Genomic DNA, 27,455 nt, shown 5'->3' on the forward strand with positions numbered 1-27,455 from the left:
GTTCACAAAACCATTTTCATTCGGAGATAGGTACCTTTTCGAAGTTACTTTTCTCCAAAATAGATTTTAAACAAATAATTATAACTACAGGGGATACGTAACTTAAAATGTTTCTGTTCTTGTTCGAAAATAAAATAACAGTTTATTCATATATACTGAAACATAAAAGTATGGTCAGGGGTACTTACCTTGTAGAGCTTTACAATTATTACTGCTTGACCTTGGACCGATCTGGATGCTCGGGCTTTATCGCCTTACTATTAGATTATCCTGGATCCGACTTCAACACTCAGGCCCTTCGATTGGAACCTTGCTGAGCTTGTTGACTGACCATTAGGCTATATTTAGTCCGACATCAACTCTCGGGCCCTCTGACTAGAACCTACATAGTCGAAATACCCTACGTTAGACGACCAACTATGCTTGACATATCCTCGCTATCACTTCTACCCAAACGATATCACAACCTGACTCATAATTATACGTATTATTTTAATACACATAACAATCAGGGTTCACGTACTCAAAACTCGGTTTAATAATCATTTTCGGAAATACACATACCCGTCGTTCCGGAAAATAGAGTTGTCAAATATCTTACAAAATATTTTATCACAACATGCAAGTATGTTTCGTAAAATATTTATAATTATAAGTTATATACATTCAACTAGTAATCCCAATAATCACAGGATATGTCCCCGTATTTTCGAATTTAATTTCCCAAAAATCGGGCAGCGTCTTCACTGTTTATCGGCCTACCCGTCGAAACATAATCGATGTCTCACAATCAGCAATCACAATTCCACAATTCACATCTCAATACGACTTTAAAAAAAACACTTAACTATTTCATTTTGAATTAAAATATAACTAAGTTTATTATTTATTTATATTAGGACTCAGAATATTCATCACGGTCCACCGTCGAATCGCCGAGGCTCATTGCCGACGGCGTCAAAATTTATTGGTGCCCAAAAATACTCGGGTGTCCAAATAAATTTCAGTCATTAACTTTAATAATTTCCACACGAAAATCTTTTTATTTCACAAAATGTTAATCAAATAATTCCTATAAAATTAAATAAAATATTATAATCAATCTAACATAGTAACAGGAACATCAATACACAGGCGCCACACACGCATGGGTCGCCTCACCGGAAAAAACCGGTGGCAACTGGAAGAAAACAAAAACACAGACCATTACCATAATAACCCCAACTGATCAGATGCATATACACACATATATACGTATCACTACTAGAAATATGGGATCAGACATCGGTTTAGAACCGATGTTAAAAAAAACTGAACCGATGTCTTCGCGTGTGATGTTAAATATCATCAGCCTTTGACATCGGTTCACAGCCGATGTCTATTACAGTGTTATACATCGGTTTTAAGAATAATTCTGATGTCTTTGCAACAAATTTCAGCTTATATTACAGTATTTCTAGGTGAATATGAGTATATTATGGGGTAATTATCCATTAAAACATGAAACCTACAAGCTCTAAAAGACATTTTTTTTTTAAATCTTTCAAACAAACCGATGTGAAAGTCTAGATCAGACATCGGTTATGTTGTCTGACCGATGTAAAATGCTTCATCAGACATCGGGTACTTTTATCAACCGATGTAAAATACTGGGTTAGACATCGGTTTCTTTTATTTGGTGATGTTAAATCCTTTTGTTTAACATCAGTGTTTTTTCTAACCGATGTTTAATATTTAATATTGTAAAATTTAAAACATCAGCTATTGAAAATTCAATGTTATTTGGCTTAAAATACATTGATTTTTTTACAGAACCGATGTCAGATGACTATTTGACATTGGTTTTTGTAGTTCTTTTTCTTTTAATATTGTTTCACCTGATGTCTTTTGTTTATTTTTACATCGGTTTTAAATTACCATTGTGATGTTAATGTACTGTAAATTGCATATGCCATCCTGATACTATTAATAGCCCAGGGAACCAATTGCATTTTCAACCAGAAAAATACCAATAATATGCAATACATCCAACCAAATTTGTAAAAACATAGAGGTATACATTTATACCAAATTTACTAACATTCAATCCAACAAGAGCTCAATTCGAACATTACATTCCAAGTCTAAAATAAACATCCCAACTAAAAACAATAAAACCCAAATTAGCTAGTTATCACATCCAACATTCTAAACATATTTGACTAGTTAACATGTACCACTTGTCAAATTTCGACAATTCCAAACATAAATTAGAATGATGGATATAATTGTCACCAAACATCCGTTATTTAACCACCAACCACCAGCAAACACAACATCAATTCATATAGTTCAGAGGAAAGCTATATATATAGATACTTAGCATTTTTACATCTTGTCTTGGATAAATTCAAGCACCTCCATCCGCACCTCATTCAGCTCCTGCCTTGTGTAGGACTTTCGAGTAAAATTAGCAACCAGAATATTATTAACCAGAATTGCCATATGTATAATTAAATATAAACAGAACCAACTATTTATAATTTAACCAGAAGAGGACCTTTTCTATATTTAACCGTAATTTTCTTCGTCAATCCAAAACTATACCAGATAGTTCCTTATCACTAATAGTTATCTATCATTACTAATAATAAAAAGAAGACCCATCTGGAAATCACTAATAATAAAAACTGATAATAAAAATGGCACTCATATTTCATCTGTTCTGAAAAACTACACAAAAAAATTCTACATGCCATCTATCGCAAATGATTTGCATATATACCTTGGTAGTAAAAGATAGCTCCTTATCATCAATGATATCTTTCATGTATCGCATTACAACATAGCCACATTCAACCCCTCCTGGTTGTTTGGGAGATCCCTGTTACAATATAAAATCTGAATTAGCTCCAGAAATTAATTAAAATTACAAAGTGATAAAAAAATACAAAAAACTTACAAGAATATTCTTTATCTGAGGAGCTTTATTTCCCCTTCCAGTTTGAGCATTGTAGGATTTCATCGCTCTACATTGCAGAACAACAATAATATACATGATTATTTTTCAAAAGGGAGAATATTTACTATATATATATTTATATATAGTAAACAGAAATATATTACTCTGTTAATGATTTTTCCAACTCGTCAAAATATGTTGGATGTGGCAGAGGGTTCAGAATATAAATGTCGCCATCCCAAACTACAACCAAAATCCAGTGGCAACTATGTTTATAAAAAAGAAAAAAGAAAAACACAAGTCAGAAATTTTAAAAAAACTACCTAAATATATTAATTTGTAAAAGCATGTCTAAATTAAAAATATTTACTTATGATTATGTGGCATGAAGTACATGCGATAGGGAATACTCTCTTTCAACCGATTAACAAAATAAGAATGAAAAGATTTATTCAACGTAAATGTAGCTCCTAAATCGAAAAATCCATATAAGACCACATCATCATTCTTCCTCTCAATCTTAATCAGTCTTTGCAAGAGCCTACCAGGGAGTGAATTACATTACTTATAATATCCGTATAAAACATGAATATTGAATATGTAACGATAAAAAATTAACTTACGCCATATAAGCAGATATTGCAGCTTGGCCAATCATATCGAACTCCAACAATGCTTTCACATTTTCATGCAATATATAAATTGTTTTCTCAGTCCCAAACACGTCCGAATCATATGGAATCGGTATTGACTCCCCAGTGGCTTTTATGAAGACTACAACATATTTGTATAACACCTTGTACTTCTTTGGCACATTCTTGTTTAGCTTCATTTTGCTATAATCATGTTGAAGTTTCTGCAACTCATCTTTCCTCTTAGACTGCCCATGCAACACTTCCTTTTTCTTTTTCTACACAGAATTAAATAAAACAAGAATAATCGGTTATTATTGACATAACTACTATAGAATGCAACAATCAATTCAGAGTATATTGACATAATTTTTTATATAACATACCGCGACACTTGGGTAGATGATCAATTCACGAGGCCATGCTACGTGAGAGCCAACTGCTTGGCGTACAACCTCAATTTCACCAGGTATGGGCACTGGAACCGACGCCTCTGGCTAGATCTGTCCGTCAACCGACACACGAACATGTCTGGGATTTAGAGGCACTCCGTGTACTGAAACATTCATCTCTTCGTGATCATTAAAAACTGTTCCAAAAGCAACCATGTTCTCTATGCAATCCAGTGCAAGCTCACATGACTGTGGACCCTACATTATAATGGGGGATCAATTTAATTTTATTGCATAAATCCCAAGTCTGTAGGCATATATCTAGTAGATCTTAATAATATTTTATTTTCTTTCCGCTCGGAGGGGAGGGGTCAAAAGCAACAAAGTCTACATCATTTACCAACAACTATTTGGCACACAGCGATTTAACAGCAACTCCAACATTTCGCTTATCAGCAGCTCCCTCTTTATTAACAGGTACTTGACAACTTGAATTGTCAGAGAACATAGGAGAGTGACCATTCGAAGCATTAACCAAGGCCTTAAGTTCAGCCATCTCCCGCTGATTTCTTTCCTACTGATCCAACAACTATGCCTTAGTAATTTTAGTTTTTTTCGCTTTCGGCAAATTGAAGAATGTTGTTGGAGTGACAAAGCCGCCAACCCCTCGAACCCTTCCTGCGTGCTCAGGAGTCTGAAGTACCATAGTCAACAGATCTTCTGTTCCATGTGGAACAAATTGACCCTTCTCCTTCATTTCAAGTAACTCATCCTGTAAAATTAATGCAAACAATTAGTGCATTATTTATGACACAATTATCTTTGAAGGGAATGCAATATTAAAAATATCACTTACAATTCTCGCATTTATTTTCACTTGCTCTTCAGTAAGCTCATCAGGATTCTTTGGCATCCTAGCCTTCCACCAAAAAATTGCACGATCAGGTTTCTCTTTCCGCTTTAAGTTCCCTTTCTTTCTGTTAAAAAAGAGAAAATGTTTAAACTCCCTTAAAACTTAGAATTGCAAAGCCAAATAGATATAGGTTCTTACTTCTTCTTCTCGCAAACCAATATACCCCTTCCTTGACAAGCGGTGATGATATTTCCGTTTACCCACTATATTGCTCTGTAACTTGCGTTGTTCCTGCACCAAAATAAATTAGTTAAAATTAATAAATATTATTTAACCAAAATCTATTTAATCATTTAGCAAGTAAAATGGCAATCCTGTATATTTTATTAGTAGAATATATTCATACCAGCCATTTGGGGTTCGTCCTCTCTGCAACAAACGCATACTTCTTGGGAGGCTTCATCAATTTCTTCTTTTTTCCAAAAAATGGCGTCACATATTTTGCAGTTAAATCAGCTTTAAACTGCCTCCATTTTTCACCTGCCAGTTGTAGCACAAGCTTCTCACTTTCTGGGGCAATTTTGAATGTGTCCTAAAGAGCCACATAATATAAATTAGCCACATAATTTATAGTCACAACTTAAATAAAATGAAGAAGTCAACAAGAGATATAATTTACCTGGACATCATCCCATAATTTTGCTTTTAGATCAGAATCCACTTTTGGCCAGTTTTCAGTGTCGATTGGAATCATTTTCCTTGCGAGCATTCCTATGTAAGACTGTAAAGTAGGCCTGGCATTTCCAATGGGAACTCCAAATTCATTGTATCTAACTTTAAACTTCTTTCCCCGAGCTTTCTTCACCACTACTTTGTGAAGAGCTGAAACACCACGCGCACCTCCTAGCCTTTTTTTTTGCAGATTCAGAAGTGGTCATTGTTTATTCACCACTACTTTAAGTTTGATATTATGGAGGGACTTACCAACTTATCATTACAAGTCTCTGAAGTTTTGACATCAGGAACCATCTCATCCTCAACCTTTTCAGAGTTATTTTTCCCGTCACTTTCTTCGAAAATTACTTTCTTGGCTTTTTGCTTCTTTACCATTTTACTCCCTTAGTCTGCATAAAATTGAATATAAAGTCATCAGTTGAACAATGTATTTTCAGTCCGTCATTAATTACAGTCAAGCATAAATAATAAATTATAAAATCAGTAAGTACGAATACAACTATACAAGAACAATAATTTACCTAAACTGCAATCAGTAATTAATCACATCTGAAATAACTCTAAAGCATTTTATAAAAGTATAATTAAACAATGCAAATAATTAAAGAAAAAAATAATGCCATCAATCAGTAATTATGGATGAATTACTTATATGATTATAACAATGCAAAACAAAAGAAAAAAAAGAAAAATTTAACAATATATTTTACACATTGTAACACAATTAAAGGCAAATATATATGGTTCATTCAGTCATCCAAATAACCATTAAGATATATATTTTATATAAAGCTACATCATCATTCAGTATCGATATTAGGTGTAGGGGTTTTAGTAGCAGTATTTTTAATCCAAATTCCCTCAACATTAGGTCTAGCAGTATGAGCGACATCATCAGTAGTGACATCAGTTGCGGGGATTTCAGTACAGAATGGGGGATGTTCCATGGTCGTGTCTCCTAAGTCATCTTCATTATACAATTCATGGTAGTCTCGAGTTGTAGAGGACAGTACAATAGACCAAGTAGCATCAACGAGATCTTCAAGGTAAAACACTTGCTTGACTTGGTCAACAGAAACATATTTATCTTTTTTGTGACCTTGTCGACTAAAATCCACAAGTTTGAACCCAAGATCATCAACCCTTATTCCTTTATCATTACTTGCCCATTTATACAGGAATAAGGGAGCTTTGAATGCATGGTAGTCTAATTCCCATATCTCTTGTATGATACCGTAAAATGTCAAATTACTTTCTACGGGGTTCAAGTCCTTGGCACTAGACACCTGGACCGCTTTAGCAATGACAGACACCTCGTTGTTTTGAACAACGCGTATTTCATCTTGTTCCTTTGTAAAATATCGCACTTCGTTCACTAGATAACCTTGATAAGTTAGTACTGAAAATGATGGCTTGGCAGCGAGCCATCTTATCGTATTTGAAACACCTTTGTTGTTCTCCCTTAGTTCATCATTCACCTATAAATATGATAAGAAATTTTAAATCCTAAATAGCTAATAGTCGTCATTACACTACAGATCAAAGAACCTAATACAACACTGACTTTATTTTGAAACTAATCAGCAAAGAGCCGATTGTGCTCTCTCATGAGCCAATGTAAGCTTTTCCTTTTCCCTTGGTGAATTTCTTCAAGATATTCCTTATGCATTCTGAAAAATGCATATGGAATGATATATTAAAGACACGTTACAAGACTAATTACTGGATAATGAGGAATTGAAAACAACAAAGTGCATAAACTCACAGAATATATGGAAACACTTCAGCATTATGTAGAAGGACATGTAGATGTGCTTCGTCTTGCTCCTTCTCTTCCACTGATTTTATTATCACAACGGATAATGGACCTGATATCTTATTATCTTGGTCCTTTGGAAGACCGGCAGTGGAGTAATTCTGACTAAGAAACTCGGTGCAGAATTCTACGGACTCTTCACCATGGTAACTCTCTGCCATACAACCTTCGGGATAATAACGGTTTCGAACATAACTCTTTAGTACTTTATTAAACCGTTCAAACGCATACATCCAGCTATAAAATACTGGTCCACATAAGCGTAGTTCCTGAACCAAGTGGACTACTATATGTACCATTACATCAAAAAATGACGCATGGAAAACCTTTTCTAGATCGCACAAGGTTAGTATGACATCTGACTGCAGCTTATCCAGTTTTGACACGTCTACTACTTTGTTGTACAAAGCATTAAAATGAAACACAATCTAATAATTATTACCCTAACATACTTCGGAAGAATGGAGTGTATTGCAACCGGGAGTAATTATTGGAGAAGGATGTGGCAATCATGTGACTTCAGCCCGTAAATATTTCAAATCAGGCATGGAAACACAATTTTTTATGTTCGATGCATGTCGTATGGAAGTTTCATCGACATTAATGATGACAAGAAAGTCCTTTTTTCTGCCTTTGACAAAGTAAAGGGAGAAGGAGGCAAATAGGTTTTCTTTACTCCTACTTGGGGAGCCAAATCAGATCTAACGCCCATTTCCATCATATCATGATGGGCTGCCGTACTATCCTTTGTCTTATGGCGCATATTTAGTAATGTGCCAATCAGACTATCACATACATTCTTCTCGACATGCATGACATCAATACAGTGCCTAACATGGTGAAATTTCCAGTATTCTAACTCGAAAAATACTGACTTTTTCTTCCATAGACTTTCAACCTTCTTTGCCTTCTTCATTTTCTTCCCAAATTCAAATTTGATTTGTTTTTGCTCTGCTAACACTTCTTCTCCGGATAGGGTTCGACGCGGCTGCCCAAACTCTTGTTGTCCATTAAAAGTAGCCTTTTGCCTTCTATAAGGATGATGTAGAGGCAAATATCGGCGATGCCCTTGGTAGCACATTTTCCTACTATGAGTCAAATATTTAGCTACGGTGTCATCTCCACAAATTGGACAACACTTATAACCCTTACTGACGCAGCCGGATAAATTTCAGTAAGTAGGGAAGTCATTTATCGTCCACATTAAAACTGCTTTTAAAGTGAAAAATGATTTGTTATACGCGTCATACACATTTGGTTTCCCTTCCTCCCAAAGCTTTTTCAAATCATCAATCATCGGTTGTAAGTAGATGTCGATGTTATTACCAGGCTCATGCGGGTCAGAGACCAATATCGACAACATCATAAATTTTCTTTACATACATAACCAGGGAGGAAGATTGTAAGTCACCAATATGACTGGCCAGCAACTATATCTATTAGATAAACAATTATTGTGCGGGTTTACACCATCCGCCGATAAAGCCAAGCGAAGGTTTCTTGGTTCACTACCAAAGGAGGGCCACCTATAATCTATATTTTTCCAAGATGGAGAGTCGGTTGGATGTCGCATGTTACCATCTTGTGTCCGCTGTTGCGCGTGCCAACACATTAGTTCAGCGGTGGAAGGAGATTTAAACATACGTTTAAATCTAGGAATTATTGGAAAATACCACATGACTTTGGCTGGAAGATTAACCCTCTCTACACCTTTCTTTGTCAACTTCCACCGAGAAAGTCGACACTTAGGACACTTGGTTGCATCAACATGTACACCCTGTACAGTACACAGTCATTCGGACATGAATGGAACTTTATATACTCTAGACCTAAATTGGAAAGGGTTTTTTTGCTTCATATGCATTACTAGGTAACACATTATCTTTGGGAAGTAGAGACCCAATAGAAGAAAGGAGGTCAGTGAAGGCACTATCGGTAATACCAAACCTAGATTTCCAGTTATACAACTTCAACACCGACTCTAACTTAGTACAGTCACTACCCTCATATAGAGGTTGCTCAGCATCGGCTACGAACCTCCTAAACTGATATGAATCATTATCATATTGACCCGAGTTATATGCCGCTTCACAAACATCAACAGTTCCTGAAGCAGCGACATGCTCCTGATCTTGCTCTGACGCTTCATCAAAGGCTTACTCAGGAGGTGGGTCTGGAGCTTGCTCTTCAGGTGGACAACTAGCACTTGAAGATTTAGGACCCGTAGAAGCAGTCTCCCCGTGCCAAACCCAATGCACATAACCTAGACAAAAGCCATTGTCATAGATATGGCCCCTGATTATTTTTATAGAGAATATTTTAAAATTGGGGCATCGTCCACAAGGTCAAGGAATTTTGTTACGATCTTCAGAATTTTCTTCAACATATATCAAGAAGTTTTCCACCCCCATTTCAAATGCTAAAGAATCCCTATCTTGCAAAATCCATGTCTTATCCATCAAATTTCCCTACCTGATAGCCACTATAAATATTAAAAATCCAACACATACCTATTTATAATTATTTAATAAAAGGTATATCAAATTTGTGTTGGTCACTGTAGGGATTAATTATATAAACTTAGAAAGGAGTATATACCATGATATCCTAATAATTTATAATACTAATTCATTACTCTAAGATCCTACACATATACCCAATTAATTACAAAACTAGACTAAATTTATAAACTAGACTAAATTAAACCAAGATATTTAAAACAAATTAAACCAAGATATTTGAAAATATCACATAATTAAAAACCAATAATTCTAACATTCACAGCCCAGACAATTGTTAAATTTCCTTCACATAAATAAAACTCAGTGAGAACTTGAGTATTGAAACAAATTCAGCCCATAAATAAATAAATTAAAATTATATGTTACTTGTTGTATCTGTGAGAAGGATAATTATACAAAACAATTATTATACAATACAAGTAATAGATAGTTCATATCAGAAATACAGAGACTTGTTCATATCAGAGAAATGACTATTATACAAAACAAGAAATGCAGAGACTTGTTCATATCTGAGACTTGTTCAAATATTTAACTTGACATAAAATTCCCAAAAACAGGACATAAAACCCCCAAAAAGAAACAAACATAAAACCCCCAAAAAACATAAAATATATGCATGCACAAAGTAGATAAACAGGATATTAAACGTAAAAATGAGGGAGATAAACCGTAAAGAAGAATATACCTCCAGATGCTCTTCAATGTTCCAAAACCTCAATGTTCCAAAACCTCAATGATCCAACCTCCAGATGCTCCAAAGCGTCTACCTCCAGATGCTCAATTTCAAGTTTAATTTGCTCTAATTTGAAGCTCCAAATCTTGAATTAGAATTGGGGCTAAAATTAGGGTTTCGGCCGAAAAGAGAGAAGAGACGGTGAGAAGATGAGAGATGAGATGAGAGGTAAGAAGACTAAGAGAGAAGTAGGGGAGAGATGAGAGAGATATGAGAGGTGAGAGAGACGAGAGAGACGAGAGAGATGAGGGTCGGGGGAGAGATGAGGGTCGCGGGAGTTATTTTGGAAAAGGGGGGAGAGATGAGGGTTAGTGAAATTTTGGTAAAAATTAAAGGGGGGAAAGTGTACTGAAATCGGGGGGAAAAAGACAAGTAATTTTTATTTTTTTTAAAAAGGCCATAGACAACGGTTAACAAAATCAATCGATGTCAAAGTTAAAAGCATATTTGTGGCCTTTTTAATTTCTGAACATAGACAACGGCTACTAAGTGAAACCGATGTTAGTATTTGTATTAAACATCACTTTTTACAAAACCGATGTTAAACTGCATTTAACATCGGGTGCATTACATGCCGATGTCTAAGCACCGATGTCGTATCTACTATTTCTAGTAGTATATATATCTGTGCGTCAATTAACATATCGAACTGAAAAACGGAAACGGGCCGGAAAAGAGGGGCAGCGACCGGACTTACCAAGAATAAGAGGAAGAGAGTGAGAGCAGAGGGAGAGGAAGAAGAGGGAAAGGAGAGGGAGGAGTGATCGAAGGAGAAGAAGAAGAGAAAAAAGAGGAGTGATACGAGAGAATAGAGAGATGAGTGGAGAGATTGTGAGAGATATTAAATAACTGTGTTGTGTGTGTTGTTTATATTTATTTTATTTTTATTATCCAATCTACAGCTAACATGTAACTGGTGGTTTAGGATAATTTTTTTACATGTATCCAAAATGATTGACACGTGTCCCTAATACCGACTGCAAGCCCAAACCCGTTCCGAGATTTGCAATTTAACGAACAGACTTGCGGGTATAATATACCCGAAAATTACCAAGTAAGTTTTAAAATTCCCAGAATAATTAGAAACTAATAAAATATATTATTCATAATTTTTAAAATATTTGTAACACCCCCAAATCCGGGGTCGGGGATCTGGGTTGTCACGAGTTCCATTTCCCTTAACAACACTTAATCTAAATAAACAACCAATTACTGCGTACTGTGACCCCACAATATACAGACACACCACAAGTTATAGTCTCAGAGATGAATACCAAAATAACACAAGTCATTTTGTTCCACAATTATAAGTCATTACACCTCAAAAGGGGTTTCTGAATAAATTTACATATTCCTTGCCATTATTACAATTCATAATATACATTAGTCTGGTACATCAACAGTTGAAAACCTAGCCTATTGGTAGTTCCTACCTCAGCTACAACGGTATCAACGCCTACAGGAAACTGCGGAACGTTTCCTATCCGCTTGCGAATTGGGAGCTTGGTCCTGTTCATCTTGTCTATCTGTTATTGTGTGATGAAAGAAGAAAGCAAGGGTGAGCAACAAGCCCGCCGAAATAATATGTATAATAATTAACAATATATGAGCATTCTCATTATACTAATGAAAGTCTTGGTCAAGAAGAAATGAACCAAGTTTGATATCTTAATGCGACGAAGTCCTAAAATATTCAGTATATATATACATATATACTTCTCAAAATCTTTGAAATCCTCTAACATGTATAATATACACAGAGTTCCAGTTTATAACTGTATAAAATATCTTTGCAAAGTGATCTCATATATCTAACCTTGTCTCAACGTTTTTTCTGAAAATCTTTGTCATGCATAAGATAATTATTTACTAGATATAAGTTTAAAAGATGAAGTTACAAGATACTCCAATATCCTTATATCTTTTCCGAATACTACTTGAACTACCACCGTTCAAGCTATAATCAGTTTCAATAGTTCATCACATAGATGAGACTACAAGATAAGACTTGGATAGATTCAATCTTTGAAATATCATTCAAAAGAAATGAAGTATGAGATACTTCATTAAGTCCCGATATATATATACACATATATATATATCCCATACTTTCCTTGAAAACCTCTGTTATGAAAATTATAAACAGAGTTTTAATATCCAATAAATTTGGAAAGAAGAAAGCTTTGGCATAAACCCGATATCTTGCAGATCAGGCAAAGGTACCAATTAAGTAACCTTTTCGACTAGTTGATGGATGAATCCCCCACCGGTCATCTCCATAACCTTAGATTTTTAAGCGAGCACAGAGCCAGATCCTTTAGATTTTTAAGCGAGTATTTAAATCCCCTTCGAAAGGAAGATCGTAAATTTGAAAACGAGTTTTGGGATCCGCTCTAACTTTTAAAATCATTTTGAAGACTCGAAAACATTTTAAAGAATTTTTAGAGTAATGATGATTTAATAAAATAAATCAGTCTCCATATATTAGAAAATATCTGAATATTATTATTTAAATAATATTCCCAATAAAGGATAATCTTTATAAAATAATTGAAGTAGAAGTTTCAAAACTCATACTTGAAACGAATAATAAATAACAAAAGATATACTTATACGGAAGTACGATCCTTATTTTAATAATCGAAAATAAGTTTGATTATTATTCAAAACCATCGAATATACCTTATTCGATTAATAGTTATAGAAAACTATATATATATATATATAAATATACATATATTATACTCGGGAACATCGACTCCCTGTTTAGAAAAATGTTCATCTTTGGGTCCCCTATAATAGGGGTATACGCAACTACTGCTTATCTCTAGCATAGGTATTATAACGACCCGTATATTTTTTATTATTATTTAAATGTGTAAATATGGAATTATTAAGTAAATAAAATATGTGTGTAGCTTCTGTCAGCTCGATGTTGTTTTATTATTATCTATGTGTGATTTATGGTGTATTAGTTTGTTTGCGTAATTAATTATGGGATTGTATTGAATTGTTTTCACTTTTAAAAGTGGATTTAATACAAATTTATTTCCATAAACACTTGGATTGTCTCTAAAATTGTTTTTATGACTTTATAATTTCAATAATAATTTTTAGGACTTTATAAAATTGAGAAATCAATATTTCATTTCATTATTTATTTATAAATGATTTTCTGAGTGTGTTTAATGGTAAAATCCATATTTAATTATGGAAATCTTCAAAAATTATGAAACTTATATTTTATTAAATTCGTATTATTCTGAGAATTTTAAAAATATTTTGGGAATTTTTCGAGTTAATTTCACCCGCGCGTCGATTCGTTTAATTGATAAAAGCGGGTATGAATTGCATTTTAGGAATTGTTTAAAAATTTCAAAATTTATGTTTTTATAAATTTCGGGATATTTGTAATATTTTAAGACTACTTTCGTAATTTTCTGAAATTGTTTTATGGGCACCTCGGTCCCTTAATATCGAATTGCGGGTACAAGTTGCGTTTCAAAAATGCTTTAAAATTTATGAAAATTTTATTTTATTAGTTTCGGGATTTTTAGAGAATTTTGAAACTATTTCGATAATTTTCCGAGTTTTTTTTTGTGCAACTTGGTTCATAAAAATTACGAATGCGGATCGAAAAATCAGGCATGCAGGACACGTGGTTGCTTCTCAGGATTATGTTTTGCTGTGTTTGTGTACGTGTAAGCTTCTCAGATTATCACTTGCTCTGTGAAGATGTAAAAAAAACAAACAAAATAATCACCACGCAGGCACACGCGCGGGGATACAGGATACTTATCTATTTTTCTTCTCATGATCTCTATTTCTCCTCTTAAATTCCTTCTCCTATCTTAATTCTCCATCCCTGTTTCTCCTTTTTATTTCCCTGATTTCCCTTCCCCCGTGTCTGTCGATTCCGGTAAGTACAGTCGTGATTTTTTTTGTCCGAGTACCTGCCTCAACCTTGTTCCTGTTGTGTTGTGTATATATATATATACGGTTATACGTGTATGTATCTATGCCGCAGTTGGGTTCTTCATTTTTATGTTGTTGCCTCTCGGATTTTTCCGAGAGGTGAGGCGGCGTTGCAGCACGTAGGCGCGCGTATCCTGTGGAATTTGCTGTTCTTACAGGGACTCGAATATTATTTTGTGTTTTTGATTGTTTTAAATTCGATGATTGCTTCTATGATTTGCGAATTAATAATTGGTTTAGTTATTCGGGTTTGAAGATTATCGGTGAAATTTCGTGTGGAAACCCGAAATTTGTCGGGTACCGACAAATTTTGTCGCCGTCGGTGATGAGCCTCGGCGAGCCGACGGTGGACAATGATGATGTATATCTGAGTCCTAATATTTTAAAATAAATAAATATAAAATACGAATAAAAATATAAGATGTAAATAATTATATTTAATTGGTATTGGAGAATTTGTGAATTGACGTTGTTGACTGAAATCGGTGGTTGGGAATTGGATTGTAGTTGGTTTGGATTTGGTTGTGATTGATTTGACGTCGAGTTGTTCGACGGGTTAGTCCGATAAATAAAGGAGGTGCTGCCCAATTTCCGAGAAATCGAACTACAAAAATACGAGAGCGTATCCAGTAATTATCGGGCCGTCGAACGAGTATTTATAAACATATATATATGTTATATACGAAATTTGATTGTATGTGATGGCAAACTATTTTGCCAAAAAGTAATAACCCTAATTTTTGTAAAATGACGAGTATATGTATTTTTCCGAAAACGAACACCGAACCTATTGTTCGTGAATGTGAACCCTAATTGTTGTGTGTGCTATTATAATATGTGTACTTACGAGTCGGGAATTGATATCGAAAGGGTAGGTTGTTAGCGAAGATATGTCAAGCATACCTAGACGTCTAACATAGGGTATTTCGGCTCTGTAGGTTCTATTTGAAGGACTCCAGAAGTGAAGTCGAACTAAAGATACTCTAGTGATCAGTCGACAAGCATAGCAAGGTTCCAAATGAAGGATCTGAACGTTGAAGTCGGATCCAGGATAGTCTAATAGTAAGGCGATAAAGCCGAGTGTTCAAGTTAGTCCAAGGTCGATCGGTAGTAGTGGTAAAGCTCTACAAGGCAAGTTCCCCTGATCATTCTTTTATGGTTCAGTGCATATGAATAGGTAAATGTTTTACTTTCGTAATGGAACAGAAACGTTTTAAGTTACGGATCCCCTGTATTTGAAAATGTTATTTAAAATTATGTTTTGGGAAAAAGTAACTTCTGAAAACACCTATCTCTAAATGCGATTTATATGAAAAGAGTTTTGAATAGTGTACTGTGACAAAATAGTTTTAAAAAGAGATAGGTAACAGTGATTTTGGAACCTGGATAAAGAGACTGTTTTAATCCACCTATATCGTGGAAGGTTTTGATCCAACTATGTCGTGGAATTTTGGAAAGAGGCAAAAAAAAAGGAATTCAGTTGATCTATTGGAGTTGCGTTATTCGGTTACGGCCCAACATGTGGTTGAGTAAGTGGCTAATTAGGTTGGGCATTTTGTTTAACCGATTAGTCCAGCGTGGGGGAAAGACCTAGCTAGTCTTTTCCCAAGTTCCGGAACACATTATTATTCTGGATGGCCGCTAGTCGCTGTCCGGTGAGGGTAGACTGATCAGCTATCTTCACCCGTTAAACGTCCAATAGATTTGATTGATTCAGTTTTGAAAATTGTTTAACAATCAACATGTTTGAGACAAATGATTTGGTGGTTCCAGTAACGGAACAAATGATTTTGGGTCCCCGTAACGGTACAAATGGTTTTATGGTTCATGTAATGGAACGAAAGGTTTGAGAATAAAAATAACATGCTAAAAGAATTAAAATTTGGTATTTATATACAGCACACGACTGATATTGTTATTTCTCGGAGCATGCTAGTTTTAATATCCAGTTATGAATGTTTACTTATTTTCTAACTAGCTATGAAATCTATTCCTATCACTGCTTTATTAAATCATTTTTTACTTGTTTTATATAGTGGTACTGTTGAGCAATTGATTGCTCACCCTTGCAGAATGTTATATATATGTATTGCAGATGCCTACAAGATTCTTGCGCGGTAGTCAGGGCAGAGTTCCAGCTCCTTTCGTGTCAGGCTCCTCTGAGGTAGTTGTGTTCAGACCAGATGAGGTCTGTTGAGTTGCTGCATTGAATTAGTGGTCAGGATTGTGTAAGGTAATTTGAGTTGTGTTAGTTGAGCAACCTAAGTCATACTTAAACCTGGAAAAGGTCTTGGTAAAGGGGTCGTAGTATAGGTATTATTAACGAGTTAGGCTGAATTATGATTGTTATTATTATTGTTGGTGACGTCAACTCCAGACCCCGGGGTTGAGGCCGTCACAGTTGGTATCAGAGCTACAGGTTTGAGTCCCTGATTTAGGTTAGGAGTAGAGTCAAAAGAGTATAGGAAGGTTTATATATAGATGTGAGTCAGCAACTCAATTAGAGGAGCGAGTCTAGGAGTTTAGTCAAGGGTTTCAGAGGTGTAACCCTGACGTTTATTGAGGATTGACTGGAACTGCCCTAGTTTAGAGTGCATCTCCTTCGTATATGTATTATAAGTAATGTCCGATAGAGATTCCTAATTTTTCTTTCGAGAATTCGAGTCTGATTGAGAAAAGTTAGCTTTTGAGCATGCCCGTAATGTGTCAGCTAAAGAGACACCTCCGTTATTTTTAAATATCACATTTTCTGTGTCAATGAATGTTATTGGACTGATTATGTGATCTTGGTGAGTTCGGATAGCATGATAATAGTTAGGGGCTGTTATGACGACTAAGTTTGGTAGTGAATGTGGATCAGAACGGTGAAAGAGATATGTCCTAAGTCCAATCATGTATGAGGATTTAGGAATAACTTTTATGTAATCTGTTTTGATTTCATTGATATTAATAAAAGACTTGTTTTGTTTTTATTACGGGCTCTATCTATTTAAATGTTTAAATAAGATATACCACAGTTTAGAGTAAAGCTTTTTATGGATTGTGATGAGATCATAATAATGAGACCTAAAAGATGATAACTCTAAACTTAAATAGTTCCTGGTCGTAGGATTACTAACTGGTAATTAATAATCCGCAAAGATCGGTACATACTATGCTTGCTTCATTATGAAAGATGTCTGTTCTCATAGACATTTGTGTGGTGACACTATAGCTAGTATGTATGTGCTTATTATAGAATAAGTTCACTGAACATGACTCACACAACTGAACAACTGATGGAGTTCACTCACGTGTCAGCAGTTGTTCACATAGTGATAGTTGTACAAGTATCCTTAGACTTGAGGTCATCGTAGTCATCTTGTGTACACTGAACTATGCTTTGGTTTAGTTCTTAGTCTCAAGGGACAATTATAAGGGCTCTACTGGGTATAGGAATTTGTACACGAAGATAGTGTATGATCAATAAAGGATCTACCCCTTCCAGTGTAGGAAGAGAATGTTCAATGCTGATCCACTTATGTTAGTTCAGGAATCTCTGGCCAGAGTGAATGAAATTAGAAAGGAGTTTCTAATTTACATTAAATAGAACTAAGCATAGTGAATGGGAAAGCAAGTGATTAAATAAGGTAGGCTTGACACAATTTCCATGCCTTGTATTTAATCGTGACATTGCAGGGTAGAAGGAATTAATTGTACGGTAGCTACTCACTGAATAGGTTCTTGGTATTCTAAGCAGTGAATTCGTATTATCTGGATAGTCGCGATATGCTGAGAAGTATCCCTCACGATGTAGAATAAATTTGATTAATTAATTAATCATATTTAATGAATTAGAGAATTTATATAAATAATGATAAAATAGTTTTATTATTATTTATTTCTACTATCGGCTTAATATTGAACCTACAGGGTCACACCATAAAAGAGAATGATTTAATGGTGGAGGAATTAATTAATAATGGCTGATAATTATTTATTTATGAAATAAATAATTAATTGGCAAATTTAATAATTGATTAAATGAGATTTAATTGATTATAAATTAATTAAGAAAAGGTTCTTAATATTATTAATTAAGAATTTAATTTTTGAAAATTAAATCAAGTGAGAGAATTATTTCTAAAGAGTTTAGAAAAATGATTAATAATTAAAAGGTGTTTTAATTATTAGTGAGAATAATAAACGGTTAATAATAATAATATTTTATGGGAAAATTTTTAGCTGAAAATTTTGCTTATAAATATACTATTATAAACCCTATTTTTGCCTCAACCAAAAAAGATTTACAAAACTCTAATTCTCTCCATCTCCTCCTCCTTCATTACATCGTTTTCTTGGTGGATACCGGTGGAGTGCTTTACACTTGAGGAGCAGTTGCTAAAGATCTCCGTTTATCATTCTTGGATCGCTATTAAAGACCTCCATCTTTCCATTAACGTAAAGTTTCTTAAGGTAAACATACTGAACTACAAATTAAATATTATTTTTTGCATGGATCCTGCGGAGGGTTTCGGTTTTTTTTTAAGATTAAATTTACGTTTTCGCTGCGTTTATGTGCTAGAAACCCTTCAATGGCATCAGAGCTACTTGCGAAAAGTTTTTAGTTCGTTTATGTGTTTAACTGTTTTCGATATATGAGCATGTACGTGATTCGCCATGATTTGATGTTGATATAATATGCTTATATATGTAAGGTTTTGAATATATGATATTCATGTGAGTTGTATAATCATAAGATGATTATGTAATCTGTATATATACTGATATATACATAATTTATGTTTGTTCTAATTATGAGAATCATATTAGACACGGATTCTGAATTGGCTGCTGCAGATTTGCTGAAATCTGGGTCTGGTGTCCGATTTACGCAAACGAATACCCTATTCCATAGGTAAACGAGCGTCTGAACAAAACTGATAGCTAAGCTATCAACGACTCGTCTGTAAGGCGTTTGACGTTGTTTACTTCCCGTAAACAGTGATTCTTCTTTTTCTGATTTGATTCTGATTTTTCTGATTTTTGTCATATTTTCTTTTTATGATTAGATCATGGATAATATGATATGTTAAGATCAGATTATGTGTTTTAACATGCTTTTATGTGTTGTATGAGCATGGTGGATGGTTATGGCCTTTCGACCTTAGTGTAATGGTTTTGGTTTTGGTTTTAAATATGACTTGCGTGTCGTCAATCTTTGTAATCATAAATCTCGAATGTAACTCGAGTTATTCTTGTAAGTTCATTAGATTAGTTTTACTTTCAATCATGTAATGTAATTAAAGACTCAAGAAGGCTATCCAATGGAGGTGATACAAAGAAGAAGACGAGGCATACAAGAAGTCTAAATAAAGAAGAAGACTTATGTAATAAGTAGTTGTATTTATTTCCATCACCATATTAGATTGACCTTGATCTTTGTCATGAGCTTGACAAAGATCACATAGGATGGGGCCATAACCAAACACATTTACTTTATTGCACTTTACATTTACTTGTTCATTTAATTTTATATATGAGATATATACATATGTTTACCATGTGATGATATATTTAGGTGAACTTAAATCAATATAAGGCGTGCTTTAGAAAATCTAGAATATGAATCGTTTCTTGCCTTAACAATAAATATTATGAATACGATCATGAGATTCTTGTGTTTATGAAACACGTAATTGAATATGAATTTTCAATATTGAGAGAAAGGATGATTCTGTTAACAACAGATTTCTCTCTGTAAGAAAGGGTTATTAAGTGACGCCTCTTGACAATGCTCCACCCGATCTGGGAATCATCTGATTATCGATTATTGATTTGAAATATTTAATTTAAAAGGAAGAATCTCTTTATAATATGATTATGATTGTAACGTAATATAATCCCTCTAAAATTAAATAATATCAAGTAGTAATTGGCCAATGACACAACGGGCTTGTGTCGGTCAAAGCCTTCCAACATGGTAGAAAGTAGTTCTTATTTTTGAATTATTGTCGTTTCGCGCTACAGCCGAGGGCTTTGATTTCGAAATAAGAAATACTTTTCTATTACATAGAGATGTGTACATTGAATTAGAATCTAAAGGTCGGTACGTGCCACAGCCGTGGGCCTTTGGAGACTGATTCAATTGTACGAAATGTTGGGTTAGACTTGACTTAGAATATTGAGTTTGTCGTGCCACAGCCGTGACTCAATTATTCAAGAGGCTAAAGTTATATTAGGGAATAACATAAGATGTAATTGACAAGAGTTGTCTACCTATTGAACATCACATGACGTTTCGTGCCACAGCCAAGGTTGTGTAATGGAATGTAGGATCCCTATTCCCGCTAGCATTATGAATGCTTAATTTTCACTTAGGGGGTTGAATAAATTAGATAAACTAGTGGAAGACACTTATGAATAAAGACCCGATTCATATAGTGTTTTAAAATGAAATTGAATATTTGCTAAGTGTTGTTATGTGTTTATCATTTACAGATTTACTATATTCGTCATGTCTTCTGTACTATCACTCCGAAGCATACTAGATGCTCACAAGTTGACTGGTCCTAATTTAGCTGTTTGTTTTCACTGTAATAAGTTGGGGCACTGGAAGAGGAACTGCAAGGTTTACCTTGCAGAATTGAAGAAGAAGAAGGGTAGTAAGACTACTGCTTCTGATTCAGGCAAGTTCATGATCGAAGTTAATATGTCACTAGGTCAAATTTCTACTTGGGTATTAGATACCCCCTGTGGTTCTCATATTTGCAATTCGTTGCAAGGACTAAAGGGAAGTAGGACTCTTGAAAAAGATGAGGTGATTCTACGTATGGGCAATGGAGCAAGGGTTGCGGCCATATCCGTAGGATCATTTAGTTTACATATGCCTACGGGCAAGACTATTATTTTGAATAATTGTTATTACGTTCCCTCTATTGTGATGAATATTGTTTCTATCCCTATGTTGGATTTGGATGGTTTTTCATTTATTATTAAGAATAATGAATGTTCTATCCTTAGAGATAATGTTCTTTATGGACGTGGTATTATAAATAATGGTCTGTATGTATGTGACGTAGAGCATGATTTACTTCAGATTGAACAAACTAATAAAAGAAAATGAGATGATGAAAATCTGACCTATTTATGGCACTGTAGGCTAGGTCATATTAGTGAAAATAGACTGCGGACATTGCATAAGGAAGGGTTACTTGACCCCTTTGATTTTGAATCATTTAGTGGACATGGAGAGAGGGCTGTAGATTTTCTATGATTGGTACACACAGATGTATGTGGACCAATGTCTACGCAAGCCATGGGTGGATTTTCGTACTTCATTACTTTCATAGATGATAGATCTAGATTCGGATATGTGTATTTGATGAAACACAAGTCTGAAGCCTTTGAAAAGTTCAAAGAATATAAACATGAAGTGGAGAAACAAACCAAACACAGTATTATAACTCTTCGATCAGATCGAGGTGGTGAATACTTGAATGGAGAGTTTCTAGATTATCTCAAAGAAAATGGTATAGTTTCCCAGTGGACTCCTCCATATACTCCACAGTTGAATGGGGTATCTGAAAGGAGAAATCGAACTTTGTTAGACATGGTTCGGTCCATGATGAGCTATGCGAATCATCTAGTATTCCTATGGGTTATGCATTGGAAACCTCGGCATATTTACTGAATAAGGTGCCTTCCAAATCTGTTCCTCAAACACCATATGAGATATGAAAAGAAAGGAAACCGAGTCTTAAACACATTAAGATTTGGGGATGTCCAGCTTATGTCAAGAAAGTTGACCCAGATAAGCTGGAATCTCGATTCGTAAAATGTAATTTTATGGGATATCCTAAAGAGACTTTGGGGTATTAATTTTACACCGATCATCGGGTGTTTGTCTCCAGACATGCTACCTTCTTGGAAAAGGAGTTTATCCTTGAAGGAAACAGTGGGAGCAAAATTGAACTTGATGAAGTTCAAGAAGCACAAACTACTACGGATCAAGTGGAAACACCTGTTCAGACTGAACAACCTTCTGTGGAACAGCCCATTCGTAGGATAGGGAGAGTGTCTCGCCAACCTGAGAGGTATTATGGCCTTGTCATTAAGAATGACAATGAGTTGTCAATCATTGATGATGACGACCCTGTGACCTATAATGAGGCTATGAGTACTGTTGACTCAGAGAAATGGCATAGTACCATGAAATCCGAAATAGAATCTATGTATACCAACCAAGTATGGACTCTGGTTGAGGCGCCTGAAGGTGTTAAGCCTATTGGGTGCAAGTGGGTATACAAAAGAAAGATTGGAGCAGATGGCCAGGTGGAGACCAATAAGGCCAGGCTCGTGGCAAAAGGATTCAAATAAAGGCAAGGGATTGACTTTGATGAAACTTTTTTTACCTGTAGCCCTGTTAAAATCAATTTGGATTTTACTTGCGATTGCTGCTTACTACGACTATGAGATCTGGCAAATGGACGTGAAAATGACCTTCCTCAATGGGGAACTTGAGGAGGAAGTGTATATGACACAGCCAGAGGGTTTTCTTTCCAAGGGAAATGAACACCTAGTATGTAAGCTGCTATGAACCATATATGGTTTAAAGCAAGCTTCTCGTAGATGGAACATCCGTTTTGATGAGACAATCAAAGAGTTTGGTTTTATCAAAAACATAGATGAACCATGTGTCTACAAGAAGGTTAGTGAGAGCGCAGTAACATTTCTTTTATTGTATGTGGATGACATACTTCTTATAGGAAATGATATACCGATGCTACAATCAGTCAAAGTATGGCTATCAAATAACTTCACCATGAAGGACTTGGGAGAAGCATCCTACATTCTCGGTATGAAGATCTATAGAGATAAATCTAGAAGAATGATAGGTCTTACCCAGGGTACATACATCCAGAAAGTGCTTAAAAGGTTTAGCATGGAAAACTCCAAAAGAGGTCTCATACCGATGAACCATGGAGTGTCCCTTTCCGAAAAAAAGTCTCCTAAGACACCTGAGGAAAGAGAGCATATGAGTAAGATTCCTTATGCTTCAGCAATAGGATCTATCATGTACGTGATGTTATGTTCAAGGCCCGATGTTGCTTATTCAATTAGTGTGACGAGCAGATATCAGTCCAATCCAGGGGAAGACCACTGGAAAGCAGTGAAAAATATCCTTAAGTACTTGCGAAGGACTCAGGACATTTTTCTTATTTTTGGTGGTGAATCTGAGTTGAAAATAGAGGAGATATCAACGTCGAGAGAGTTGACACACATAACAACGTAGCAGTCCCACACACAAAGCCACTTTCTCATAGTCACTTTGATCGTCATAAAGACAATATGGGTATTAGATACCAGAGTGATTGGCTTTAGTACAAGTGGGAGATTGAAAGAGATATGTCCTAAGTCCAATCATGTATGAGGATTTAGGAATAACTTTTATGTAATCTGTTTTGATTTCATTGATATTAATAAAAGACTTGTTTTGTTTTTATTGCGGGCTCTATCTATTTAAATGTTTAAATAAGATATACCACAGTTTAGAGTTGTTAGTCCCTTAACAATATAGCAAGAATTACAGAAGGAGGGTTGAATGGAATTCTTGAACCTTTTTCTTGAAATAAAAATGTTCAACTCGATTATAGATATATTTGTTTTGATTAGCACAATGTGGAATGTAAACTTAAATGAATCAAAACATAAGTAATTAAAAACAAGAGTCTTTAAAAACTTTCTGGTGGATTTAAACAATTCCACCAGAGATATATATAATATATTGAGAGGACTCTGTGTGCAGAAATGCTCACAGCTGCTTACAAATGAACTACTAAGTTTACAGGAAATGCTAAAGATTCTGCTTACAAAGATTTCTCTGTTTTTGTGTTTCTCAGCTATCTCAGTTGTTTTTCTATTTGCTACACTCTTGGTTTATATATTACCAAGATTACAAAGTCAAAAAGACTGAACAAATATAAAATCTAACAGTCTTAAGCTTTGCTGCTTTTCGTCCTCTATTACCCAGTTAATGGGCTTCCACAGTGTGTTTGTATCCAACTCGACGGCTGTGTGTCAGCTTTCACTGTTCAACTGATGTTTGAATTCTTGATATGATCATCCGTCGACTTTTAGATCATCCGTCGATGACTTAATTGATCATCCGTCGACTGCTATGTTAAACATCCGTTGATAGTCATTTGATCATCCGTCGAAGGCTTTGTTGATCATCCGTCGGTAGCTATTTTGGCACTTGACTTCATTTCACTTATATAGAATTGCAAGACATCATTTATGTATAATTAATCAACCTATTCTGCATATCTAGTCAAAGTCAACATGACTTATATGCTACTATAGATTCTATACAAAGGTGCATACATCACTGTGCTACAATCTTATTATTACATAAGCTACTCACTCGATGGATAATAAGTTAATCATCCGTCGGGACTAAAATTCTTATCCGTCAATTGCTACATCATTTCACTAAGTAAAATCTACTTAGATGTTTTGTTTAACTGATCATCAAGTACACAACATATGCACAACAATCTCCCCCAATTTATGTCTACTGGAATTGTAGCCATAAATTAAGAGATACTTGATGATAACAAACCATCCCAATCATATATCTTTAAAGATAAGTAGATAAACTGAAAGTGCTTCAATTAAACAAAATGTACAAGGTTTGGCTCACAGTAAGTTCAAGATGCTCCTCTAGCATGAGCAGGTTTTTCTAGTTCCTTGAAGGTCTGGATCTTCTTCCAAGCTTTCTGTTGTTTTCTTCAATTTGATTCTGGAGCTGCCTGTGGAATTCTAGTTCATCAGATTCTGAGAGATCTAGCATTTCTTGCATCTCCAAGAGAGTCTCATTGTTAGAGATACTCAATTGGTCTTCTAGTCTGAAGAATCTTCTCACACCCTTGTCATCCATGAATTCCATCAGCCAGTAGGGCCTTAGATGCACTCTTCTCCCTGTGTATGGGATGATTAGAGTCTTGGGGAGTGCATCTTTAGCACTTAACACTCCTTAGCTCTTCAATCTTCTTCAATACTAATCTTCTTGCAGTTACATTGAACCCAAAGTTTTTCTTGAGGGATGAGTAGACTTTGATCAACACAGCTTGGCTTTCTTGAAGTATCCTGTGAAGAGGCCACTGAATCTCCCTTCCTCCTTTGTACTTGAACACCAACCTTTCAGGTAGGTTTCTGTATGCATCAATTGCCCTTACTTCATCCAGCTCCTCCAAATAAAGGTTTAGATCTGAGAATTCTTCGATGTCACACAAGTACAAGTAGTATCCCCTGTTGACCTTGGGCTGAGCTTTAACTACTAACTTGGATTTGAGAGGTGACAGCTTCACTTTCTTGACTACCCTTGAATTTGTCCTTTTTGGCTTAGTAAGGATTGGCAAGTTGAAATCAGGAATTGGTAATTTATCCCACTCTATTGGCTCATCCTTTGGCACCATAGGCTCTCCATGTATGTTCCTGTAGGGATCCACCGCCCTTATTTCTTCAAAAACCACAGAGGGCTTTGATGCTTGAGTTGTAACAGATGTGGATTCCTTAGAAAATTGATCTCCCAATTCCTTGTCGACAACATCCAGTTTCCTTTTTGTTCTTCTAGCCAATTCTTTCTTCCTTGGGGATTTCTTCTGTTCTTCAATCTTCTTCTTTGATTCAGCAGGTTCAGATGGTTGAGAAGGAATTTGTTGAGAAGAGTTTACAGCCTGTAGCTTGGCCAAGATGGCAATCTGCTCTTTTTTTGTTTAGATTTCTTTGCATCTAGAGTAGCTTAACTCTTTTCCTTTTTTAATCTTGCTTTCTCTTCTTTCTTTGGTTGAGCAAATTATGGATGTCCAGCTACCACACAAATTTCCTTTCCATTCCTGAATATCTTAGCAATTCTCCTTTTTGAGGCTGAATCAGCTGGATCTTTATAGAAGACAATGGATCTTGACAGAAGCTTCTTTTCATCAGGCTTGGGTGTCTCATACACAGTATCCAAGGGATTCTTCAAAGATGACTTTGGATAATTTGCCCTTGGTTTGAGAATTATTTCAGCCTTTTGTGATTTGATGCAGGAAGATTGTCCTTTCTCCAGATAGTTCATGCTCATCTCATTCACACTGATTGGCTTGACATGAGAGTGATGGATGGCTGACTTAACTGGCTCCTTGACTAGTTCAAACTTTTTCTGAATTCCCTCATCAATCTTTTCCCAGTTGATTAAACTCAACTTTCCTTTTTCAGCAACTTTCAAATTTTCTGTTGCTGCTTCAATTAGATCTATACCATCTGCAACTGGTGGCTTGGAGATAGTAATTGAAGGTACAATTACTTTGCTGATTTGCACTTGAAGTTTCTCCCCCACACTTGGTCCTTTCTCCCCCTTACTTGATCTCCCCCACACTTGGTCCTTTCTCCTCCTTACTTGATTCTCTCTCCCCCTTTTTGTTATCATCAAGTTGAGGAGTTAGGCCTTGTGCTTTAGCCAGTTGCATGAGAAGATTTGTCTGAGTCTGTTGATTTTGAAGAAGAATAGCCACTGAATCTTCAATAACCTGAACTCTATTTTCCAGCTTGGCTAGTTTCTATTCAGAGTCTGATTCTCTCCTCAATCTTAGTAGTAGATCTTGCATGGTACCATATGGCATTACTGAATCCAGCTTCTCAGAGTTATAGGTCTTCAAATCAGCTATATCTCTTTTCAATTCATCCACACTGAGATTCTGTCTTAAGTGCTGGATCTTCATTAGATGTAGAGAGTCTAGGTGAGCTTGAAGAACAGCCTTGGTACCAGCATCTGAAGTTTCCTGAAGGGCCTGTTGAATAGCCATTACTTGTTTGACCAAGGACACCT

At 35.3% G+C, this 27,455-nt stretch overlaps 1 protein-coding gene across 1 annotated transcript; it reads right to left on the reverse strand.

Moving 5' to 3' along the window:
• Positions 1–1,123: 1,123 nt before the first annotated feature.
• On the reverse strand, positions 1,124–4,521 carry LOC141665408 (uncharacterized). Its single transcript, XM_074471393.1, has 9 exons — positions 4,396–4,521; positions 4,131–4,223; positions 3,960–4,070; positions 3,565–3,851; positions 3,336–3,482; positions 3,106–3,207; positions 2,942–3,008; positions 2,765–2,863; positions 1,124–1,180 (listed from the first exon to the last, which is right to left on the reverse strand). Exons 1-9 carry the CDS (start codon positions 4,519–4,521, stop codon positions 1,124–1,126), a joined length of 1,089 nt encoding a protein of 362 aa, XP_074327494.1.
• Between the last annotated feature and the right edge of the window lie 22,934 nt (positions 4,522–27,455).

This window comes from Apium graveolens, chromosome 6, assembly GCF_009905375.1.
Source record: "Apium graveolens cultivar Ventura chromosome 6, ASM990537v1, whole genome shotgun sequence".
Classification (NCBI taxonomy): Eukaryota; Viridiplantae; Streptophyta; class Magnoliopsida; order Apiales; family Apiaceae; genus Apium; species Apium graveolens.